The 10437-nt window shown below is 56.9% G+C and overlaps 1 protein-coding gene across 1 annotated transcript; it reads right to left on the reverse strand.

The window, feature by feature from the left end:
- Positions 1-748: 748 nt before the first annotated feature.
- Positions 749-9685, reverse strand: TMEM200B (transmembrane protein 200B). Its single transcript, XM_068172461.1, has 2 exons — positions 9503-9685; positions 749-2517 (listed from the first exon to the last, which is right to left on the reverse strand). The coding sequence occupies exon 2, from the start codon at positions 2492-2494 to the stop codon at positions 1199-1201; it is 1296 nt and encodes a 431-aa protein (XP_068028562.1). The 5' UTR covers positions 2495-2517; positions 9503-9685; the 3' UTR covers positions 749-1198.
- Positions 9686-10437: the final 752 nt, after the last annotated feature.

Consider the following 10437-nt stretch of genomic DNA (forward strand, 5'->3'; position numbering starts at 1 on the left):
ACAGGAATAACCCCTCCCACAAACACTTCATACAGATAAAAGAGATTTCAGCCATCCCAACAGGCCCTGGTTTTGGACAGGCAAAACGCAAAGATCCCATCTAGGCTGCCACAGCCATTTTAAAGCCTCCCGAGCTGCTGGAGAGCAGAGCTGTCCTTGTCCCATTGCTCCAATCCATCCTTCCACATGCCCTGGCATCCCAGGTCTCCTCCTGCCCAAGAGAGAGCTGGAGGGAGTAAGAAGGGATGGGATGAACCCCCAGCTCCCTTTTCTCCAGAAATCTATCCCAGTGCTGAGGCTGCCTCTCCGGCCTCATCCCATACAGCTCCTGTTCTGCATCCAACAGGCACAAAGTAACAGAACAGCACCAAACAGGACCTGGCAAAAACAGCACTGACACTCCCCTACCTCTCTACCTGCATCCTCCATCCCACCAAAAACCAGCATAAACAAACCCAGATCCACTGAGAGGCTCTCAGAATTGCTGCACCCCAGGTGGGCAGCAGCACCTGGCTCACTGCCTGCAACTCCCTGGGCACCTTCTGCATCCCTTCTCTCCATAAAAATCCCAAACCTCGTACTTATCACCTCATCCTATGAATGTTGAGCAGCTGGTTATGGAGCATTCCTTCTTTAGTGGAGTCTGGGTGGGGGCACAAAGTCTCAAAGACCCTCTGGACAGACTGCTGCAGGCACTGCCCCTCCCAGGCATCCCACAGGCAAGAGGAGGAGGCAAGGCAGCACCACATGGCATCCAGATAATATTTAATAGCCCCGTTGGGCCGACGTGCTCTGGCTAAGTAAATTTTCTGGTGGGTTGAGGCTGGATAAGAGGACATCACCCCCCAAAGCATCTCCCCACCCCAACCCTGCTGAGATAAAGTGCTGTGGGGGCTGGTGGGGCTTCACCTGCCCCCATGTCCCTATCCCACATTTTATGTGGGGTCTCAAAGCGAGGACTCCTCTGGAAAAGCCACCAGGAGAAGGGCTTATAAGGCCAAGGGCATCCACCCGGCAGGACATCCCACCTAGGCGAGTCCTCACCCAGGAGCAGAGGGTCAGGACCTTCCTCTTGGCATTGGCTTAAATATGCTGCCCCCATACGCCTCCTGGATGTGGGGTTTTGGGGTTGCTGGTGGGTGCTGGGGGCTAGGACGAGGGACTGGGATGTTACAGTCCCCCAAAGGTGCTGGGAACATCAGACCCGTGTGCCCTGCTCCATCCCCACCACCCAGGAGCTGGGTAGGGGCTCGCCCCGGCTTGGGGGCTCGCTGGGCTCCAGCAGCTGGTCTGAGGACTCGCCAGTACTTTCCAGTTTGGCGTAGCCCACAAGGCTGACGTGGTCCAGCCGAGGCCAGCTCCGGTTCTTACGGTCCTTGATGGGGGCCACCAGCAGCACCCCTGGCCGGCCAAGGTCCAGGGATTTGGAATGTCCCGGGGTGTGGAGGTGCACATCGGAGCTGAGCCCCACCAGCGGCTTTGCACCAGGACAACTGTTATCCATGTTGATGACAACGTGGCCACCACCACCACCATCACCACCCTGGCTGCAGAGTGCAGGGCTGTCACCAATGGAAAGCGGAGCCCGGGAGAGCTGTGGTGTTTTGGGGGGATGCTCAGCAGAGCCCCTCTCTGCCCTGCCATCAGCCCCCCGTGCTGCCCCATCCAGCAAGCAGTTGTTGAGCTTGATTATGGGCAGCGTCAAGGCCCCCACAGCCGAGGACAGGAGGGACTCGGCTCCAGCGTGGCACGGGAGGCTCAGCTTGACCTCGGTGGAGCGGAGGCTGCCGAGAGAGGTCCCAGGGGAAGCTGCCGGGTGCTGCAGGAACTCGGCCATGGCCTGGAGCCGGTTGGGGCTGTAGCAGTCAGACCACTTGCTGCCAGGGCTGGGGCAGGGCTGACAGGACAGGTCCACCTGGTAACAGCCCTCCAAACACTCAGCATTGGCCTTGGGGAAGGGCTGGCTGTCCCCATGCTGGCAGTGCCCGTCCTCGGGGCTGGTCCCCTCAGGCAGGCCCACTGCCAGGCTGTAGAGCCCCTTCTGCATCAGCTGCCGGGTCTCCATGTCCCTGTTCTCGTACAGCATTGTGTTGGCGCAGATGAAGATGAAGAGCCCAATGCCCATGATGACAGGGCCGATCAGCTTCAGCTTCTCGCTGTGGGGCATGTGGCGCCCAGCTGCCACCTCCCTCCTCATGTCCCCCACCACACTGGTGTTCCCCGCGCTGGCCCCGCTGCCTCCATATCCCCGGTGAGGCCAGTAGCCCACCACGGCAATGGTCATGCCCACCAGGACCACCGAGATGCCCACCATAACGAAGGCCCCTGCGGGTGAGCGCATGCGGAGCTGCCCTTTCAGCGAGGGCTCTGTCGGGGGCTTGCGCCGCAGGCGGCGGCCCTGGCGCCGCGCTGGGACGAGGGGCACTGGCACCTTGGGCCCTCCATGCTCTGGTTCCCGCATAGGCACGTTGGATTCGGTGCTCTCCGCAGTCATGGTCTCTGGCTCAGCCGCAATTCCTGCACGATGGGAGGAGAAAAAGGTGAGCAGGCATCACTGGGGATCCTTGCGCCCAGGATGCTGGAGCATGGGCACCACAGGGACACTGAGAGCATGGGGATGCCGGAGCATAAGGACACCGAGCCCACAGGTTACACCAGGCAGGGACAAGCAGCTTTGCTCTGCCCAATTGCTCCCCTCTTTCCTCAAGTCACTTCTCTCTCCTCACCCAGGAGTGAAGGGCTAAGGCATCCCTTCCAACCACACTCCCAAAGCTCCCAAACTCATCCCTCTAAACCCCTGAGCTGCGCAGGAAGCGAGGACAGCTGGGACCCTGCTGTGCCACACCCAGCACAGAGCCTTTGCTGGCATTGCAGCCTAAGGACCTGTCCTGGGTCACCCCAGTCCTGCAACACCTGCAGAAGGTGCCACCCCCAGTCTGCCACAGCAGCAGTGAAGGAAGGGGTTATTTATTCATCTGCTGGGGAAACTGAGGCACCTGGAAACTCAAATGAAAGGTCTGACACAGCCACACCACCCAGAGCCCTATGAGTGATGATCCAAGCAGGACCTAAAAACCTAAACCAACATCAAGGCACTCATTAGACGGCAGGACCCACCAATCCATGGAGAATTTAAGCTAAAAGAGGTGTTTTCCCCAATCTTCTGCTGTCTCTTACTTCTTCTGACCTGCTCAGTGCATCCCCAGGATCCTACCCTCACACACACCAACATAAAACTCCACATCTAGGGATTTACAGGGATTTACACTGCATGGTGTGTCATTTTATCCAGAACTTTATTTCCTAGATGAGCAAAAAGGTGTTGAAGCTGCTGCCCAACACAGCGGGTGACCAGCTTGGCAGGAAGCATCAGCTGGGCAGGCACCATTGTGCCTGGGATAAGTGGAACCCTGGGAAGCTAAAACAGGCCTTGAACAAGTCCCAGACCAAAAACATCTTTAAAAACATATAAATAAGCTCATGCTGACAGGAATCCATGTCCTCGCAGAGTGGTGCTGCATGCCCAGCCACGGCTGGCAGTGGGGCTGGGGCGGGATGGGGTCTCCGTGAACTCTCCTGTGTCTCCCAGCACTGCCAGCATGGAAATGCTGCCCAGGCCGCTCCCAAAGGAACATCCCGAAGGGGATGTGAGCAGGGAGAGCTGCAGGGTGGTCCCCAGCCAAGGGATGCTGTGGGAGGGAGCTTGTTACCCCACTGCATGTTAAACTGTCAAGAAAAGCATTTGGACAACACAATCATGGATATTCAGCAAATCAAATCCAGAAACTAAACGCAAGGAGAGCCCTGCAGGAGGAGGGGGTGACCACTACAATTTCACTCCCCAAGATGAATTAAGTGCTGAGAGCCAGTGACCAGCATCCAAACAGCAGAAAAATACTACTTTTTGTCCCCAGTTAATCATCTTAAGGTGTTATTAGCATCAGAGGGAAGGAATTAAAGATACGAGATCCAGGATGACAGCTTGTTCCTGGCACAAGGCTGTCAAGCTGTGACAACTCGAGTAAGGGAGATTTAAAGGGGAAAAAAAATAAAGCCCCAAACAAACCAGACCAAACCCCAGGCCACTGCTGAGTGGGGTGTTAAGGCTTTCTGAAAAATAAATTGATAATCTCACATGGCAAAGGGAGAAACACAATAAACCCAAGGTAATGATCATCCTGAAAAATGAGGCTTTCAATATTTTGGTATTAAAGGGAAACCACTGAACACTTGAACACATCCCAAAGACTGTGGGCTTTTTGCTTCCAAATGCCCTGATTAAGGTTATGTCTCAATTTTCTCTAATTGCCATCTTAGCTTCAAACTCTCTCAATTTTTATAGCAAACCCTTTAAATGCCTTGCTGGCTACTTAGGGATTCAGAAGAGAATGACTCTCTACATTGCAAGAGAAAGCTCCTGGGCACTGACTGGGGGGAACAGGACCCCACAGCTCACAACCCCAAACTCACACTGAACACACACCAGGCACCTCCTGTTTTATTGCGGAGTCTCAGCCATGCCTCTTTAACCCCAGTTCCTCTAACCTCTCTAACCCCCGCTGTGGAATCAAGACCAGTGTCCACAGGGACCAGGAGCATCCCTGGTGTCCCACCTGTGCATCCCATGGGGAGAACAAGCTTCGCTGGGGTCCTGCCTGTGAGGACCGTGAGCACCTCCCAAATCCTGCCTGTGAGGACCACGCATCCTTTGGATCCCATCCAGGACAATGCTTTGGGTCTAGGTGATGTTCACCTGGGCTGCACCAGGCTGCTCTTGCCACACTTTTGCTCTGGATACAGTCTGAGATTCACCTCAGGCTGCTTGGGAATGGGTACAGGAGGATGAGAGGTGCCCACCCACCCCACATCCACAGGGTCCAGACCACACTGGGGCTGAAACAATCCTCTTCCCACCTCCTCTCCTCTTCCCTGGGCACAGGGACAGAGGTGCTGGCAGGAGGGACAGGCAGATGTCACCAATCTGGCTGCAGGTGGGGAATACCCTCTGTAGCTCTGGCCGCTATTCCTGCCCAGAGTGCCTGTCCCTTATGTGCCCGCTGCCGTGTTCTGAACTTGGAGCATTTCCTTGCTCACTGCTGAGGCTGGTTGTTCCCAGAGTTCAAAACCATTATTTTTATTAATAGAATCCCCAAGGTTATATAACCCTTTTAGAAAAAAATAAATTTCAAAAATACAAAACCCAGCGCCGTCATTCCCTCCTGCACCCTGCAGCCGCTGACGCTCCCGCGAATGGATGAATCCCAGGGTAGAGCAGCAGCATCAGACACAGCTCAGAGCACAGGAACGGAGCTCGGGGACAGCCCGGCCCCACGCTGGGGACAGGCAGTGGCTCAGCATTCCTGGCCACCTCCGTCCAGCCCGGAGGCATTTGTGGCTCACCAGGACCAGCTCTGAGGTTTCCATTCCCGGTGGGAAGGAATGACAGTATGGAACTGTAAATGTACTGGAGCCCGATGAGCACTGCTCTGCTGCCAGGTTAATCCCAATCCTCGCAATAAGCCTGACATTAAAATAAACCCAAATATTTCTCTAATCCCTCCCATCACAAAGGCACATTGCTGGCTCCACCCTCCCACCTCAATCCTCTCTGGCCGCCTTCGCAGATTGATTCTCCTAAAATTTGACACTAAATCCCAATGCATCTGACAGCAGCAGAGCTGGGTGGTCTGCTGAATTTGGGAAATTTGGGAAGGGTCCCTCCTGCAGGCAGATCCTCACATCCCCTGGGTGTCCCTGGGATGCTCTGCCCCTACCATGACTACACTGCCAGTTTGAATTTCCAACATCAAAGGCTATCAAAAAGCAGAAATGGCCTCCAAATCTCCCTCTGGCTGAGGGAAGAGAGGCTGTAATGGTGTCTGGGAGTGCCACTCCAGTCCTGGGCCACAGGAGGTGCCACCCAGCTCAGTGATGGGCTGGAGATGCAGAAATGCCATATGGAAAAGGGCCAAGTGCAGGCAACTCTGAGGGCCTTCCCCTCAAGGTTTATCCCTCTTGCCAGTTATCCTTCCAGAAGCTTTTTCTTTTCCTTGGCTCACACCTGGAAAGGGCTTCACTGCAGGACAGCATCCACCACACAGAAGGGAATCCAGCATCTCCCTAGGGAGAGTGTTCCCACTGCTGCCATGCCCAATCCCAGGCTGTGCTCCCCAACCGCGAGGCATGATCCCATTCTGCACTCAGGATCCCACCCTGGATGCAGGATTCTCTAGGTCCTGTGCAGGGCATCGCCCCGGGAGCTGGCACAGGAGCAGCCCTGGCTGTAATGAACACCCAAGAAATGCCCAACAAACAGAAGCCACCTCTGTTTTCCTTTTCTTTTCCTAAAGTACTGTGACTTTAAAGATGCTCTCCTCATTTTGGGAATAAACTGGTTTTGCAATTTGCTGCTGAATCAGCCAGCAAAGCCTGCAGTGTGTCTAAAGGCCACAGTGATGGCTGAGACCCCAAACCAGGGAGCACAGCCCAGCCCCCTCTGCCTCATCCAAGCCCTGGGGAGCCTATAACATCCAAGCCCGTGGTGGCTGAGCTCCCCCAAATTCCTCTCCACAAGGAAAGGGGATCCAGGCAGCCAAGACCTTCTGGGTATGAGGCTGTGTCGAGCTGCTGGAGCCCCCCCGGTTCTCCCACCCACAGGGAAGGTATGGAGAATGGCAATGACAGTCTGCAGTGAGATGTGTTGCTTAAAAATAACTCCTTTTCAGCCCAACCTCCAACGCCGCCCCCGGCACGGGGCAGGAGGCGACCACAGGAGCAGTACCCAGGCACCAGCTCCTTCCCCATCCCACTTCCCATCCTGGCTGCAGGAGACTGAAGCCAAGGCCAGCCAGGGAGCAGCAGTGATCCCAGTGCATGGTGTATCCCTCATGCTGGATACTCGTGGTGGTCTGAGCCCTCATATCCCCACCTGTGCAGTGCCTCCTCCTTCCCTAGTTCTCTGAGTTCACTTCAAGTTCCCTTCCTCGGCTACACATAAGGGTCTCCAGAGAGAGAGAACAGGAGAAAAATCTGCCAGACATTTCTGGGGGTTTCCCAGCAGGAGCAAACTGTCACCATCCCAGCATCCACTGGCAGCTCCCAGTCCAGAGCCTCCCCTGGGCTCATTCCCAAGGAATAAAACCTCCCTGTGTGAACCTGACACAAGTGTTCCCAATGTGGTGACAAAATCCATGGCTCCAGCTGGGGACACTCATTAATCAACCATAATTAATTCAGTTCCCTCACTGAAACTTCCACATAAACTCAGTAACGCTAATTACCACAGCATGGGAAGGATTATCCCCTTCCCAGCAGGAGTCACCTTCTGGTCTTGGACAGAGAGTCTCACTGGGGCTGTGACAGATTTTCACCTTTGCTGCCACACTGAAGACCCTGGGATTGACAACCCAAAGGTCAGAAGTGCCCCTGATTCCCCTCTCCGCAACACGAAGACCTTGGTTTTCCCAGGTGAAGGATGGGATGGAGGAGGGGTTAACACAAAACCACCTGCACCAAGCAACTATCAACAGGGGCATCACCCCCACACCTGGCCGGGCTGTGGAGAAGCACCGTGCCTGCCTCCCATCATCCGGTCACATGTCCCAGACGGTGGTCAGGAGCCACCAAGGCCACTACTGTCACTTGGAATATGATCCAGGGAAAGATGGTGCTGGGGTGATTTGGGGACACAGGGGTCTCTCCTTTTGCTTTCCACCCTGTGCTTGACCCCGAGGGTCCCGATGGGCAAGTGGGACGTGAGAAGTGAGAGGCATCAGTACCACCAGTAGCTCCACCTCCATTCACCTTGACTTCCCCTAACTCCTCCCTGCTCCTAAAAAATGGGGCCATGCTCTGAAAGCCTCTCTAACCCTCAGGCAAAAGAAAGTGTGGAAACATCCCACTGATTACTAATTATCAGAGCTTGCCTTACCCAGATTTGCTCTGCTAATTAGTCTAATCTCCATGGTTGGGAAATGAGCCGCAGTCATCCATGGTGAGGAGCTCACACAACTTGGATGTTGCTTAACTCTGACATGTCAGACCCCTGCGATGGGAGCGTGATTGTAATTCATGGCTGCTTCTGGCAGGCCATTGTTTAAGGACACAATGAAAATCCACAAATTTGGTGTTTCTCCCTCAAGTCAGTGCTGAAATCAGGACATCTGCATTGCTCAACTTTTTTGATAGGAACCAGATGCAAATAATTAATAACTCCAAATTCAAGATAATGCAGACTAAATTTAAATGGAGAGAGCTCTTTGCTCACTTGGAGGAGGGGGAGGAGTGAGGGGGATTTCCTGGGAGAATTCCTGCCTCTGGGAAGTGGTATGCGGTGGCAGGGCACCCAAGGATGCAGGCTGTGGCCAAGCACCCTGCAAATCCTCGCAGCCAAGAGAAAAGGAAGGAGAGTAAAAGAAAAATCCATAGGCTTAGATTTCCAGGGAATTAAGACCAAACTTCTTGAATTTGGCAGAAAATCTGCCTTCTGCTGCTTCTTTGAAAAATCCTTGCCAGCATGGAGGGAGGGGATGGGATGGAAGGATGGAGTCCAGAGGCTACCTCCCTGCTCCCAGGCACGGCCCAGGTTATCCAGGGGGTACAGACACAGATCCCATCCCCTGCTCCACAGGCCCACATCCCACTCGGCCTGCGAGCGATGAAGTTCCCAGCTGTATTCCCAGCTGGTATCACTCTTAACTCCCAGCTTTTTAACCCCCATCTCCCCTACTCTTTACCCTGCAAAAGACACATCTTGCTGATTTCATGAGCAAGGATCTAAACCGACCTAAAGGTGAGACAGAGCCGTGGGTCTGGGCTGCAGTCGCTGACCCCTCCATGCCATAAAGCTCAGCCCCTTGTGCACACAGGCCCTCTCGATCCCAAACTCCAGGACCCACTGGGATAATTTCCAGCTACTTCTCTCTGGAGTGTCTACATCAAACCCTGCGTGGGGATCAGCAGCGGGGCTACTCCTCACCCCAGTCCTCTGCCAGGAGCCTCGGGAATTGCAAAAAGTGCTGGCATTGGGCAGGTCTGCTCAGCTCCCGGGTTTTGGCTGTGTGAAGATGCGTGTGCCTCTGTGTGGGCTTGCACAAGAGTGTGCGTGCACATCTGTGCACAGCTGGGTGTGCATGTGAGTGTGTGCGCGTGTCTGGGTGTCCCTGTGCGTGCCTGGTGTCTGTGGGAGCAGATTTGTACATCGTGTCCGTGGGTGCCTGGTGCCCCTCAGCGCACAGTGCCTGTGGGTGCCCGGTGTCTGCCCACGGGGGTCCGGGGGTGCTCAGCGCCTGCCTGTGGGTGCCCGGTGTCTGCCCACGGGGGTCCGGGGGTGCTCAGCGCCTGCCTGTGGGTGCCCGGTGTCTGCCCACGGGGGTCCGGGGGTGCTCAGTGTCCGGCGCGCATCCCGCCCGGGTTGTGTGCCCGAGGTGGATGTGGATGTGCACGGCCGGTGCCGCGTGTCCGTGTCCGTGTCCCCCCGCCGTCCCCCCGTCCCCGCACTCACCGGCGGCCGCCGAGCCGTGCGCCTCCCGCCGGGGCCAGGGCCGGTGCCCTGGGGGCGGCGGGCGCTGGGCTCCGCCGCCGCGGCCGGGGCCATGGAGCGGCAGGAGGCAGCGGGGCGGTGGGATCCCGGCTCCCCGCTCGCCGCCGCCGGGACGTCTGGGCGCGGGCAGGGGGGGCGGCGGGTTCCGCCCGGCCCCGGGTCCCGCCCCGGCCCCGCGGGGGGCGGAGCGCGGCGGGGTCGGGCGGGGGGGACGCGGACGGGACGGGACGCCCCGGTGCCCCTCCCGGGGCGGGCTCCGGCGGGGCCGGCGGCCGCTTCCCGGCCGTGGGAAAGTTGCGATCGCGGCGCGGGATCGATGGGATTTGGGATTTTCCTGGCTCCGAGCGGGGCCGGCAGCGGCGGGGGATGGAAGGGGCCGGGCTGGGATCCTTCCTCCGCCCCGCTCCCGGCTCCCCTCGGCCAGCGGCGACCCCAGGCCCTCCCGCAGGATGGGCTCTGCCTCGCCGGGGATGCTCCAGTGGAAGGTGTCCCTGCCCACGCCAGGGGGAGGGATGAAACTGGATGGTCTTTAAGGACCCTTCCCAGACAGACTACTCCATGATTCTCTGATCCTATGAAATACTCAGAGCTCACAGACCCTTCTCCACCCCACCAGCAAAGGCCCCCAGGCTGCAGTGCACCAGAAGATCCCAGTTCTCCAAGACAGGCCAGCCTGCGCTGGGACTGGGGCTGCAGTGGACCCCCCCCCCCCGCCCCTTTCAGCACAGGGAATTCAGCAGTTGGGATGAAGCATTATCCCACGTCAATCCTGGCAGCTGGAGGCGTTTGCTGCAGCCCCCCCAGCCGGTGCTAATGCGGGTTCCAGAGGCACTTTCTCCTCCAGGCAGGCACAGTGCAAGGACCCTCTGCAAGGAGCTGCTCAGAGTGCAGGGCTT

This window comes from Anomalospiza imberbis, chromosome 25 (genome assembly GCF_031753505.1).
Source record: "Anomalospiza imberbis isolate Cuckoo-Finch-1a 21T00152 chromosome 25, ASM3175350v1, whole genome shotgun sequence".
Lineage (NCBI taxonomy): Eukaryota > Metazoa > Chordata > Aves > Passeriformes > Viduidae > Anomalospiza > Anomalospiza imberbis.

Excerpts from the sequence above, each read along its gene's own strand:
- TMEM200B (XM_068172461.1), bottom strand. The coding sequence starts at position 2,494 with ATGACTGCGGAGAGCACCGAATCCAACGTGCCTATGCGGGAACCAGAG.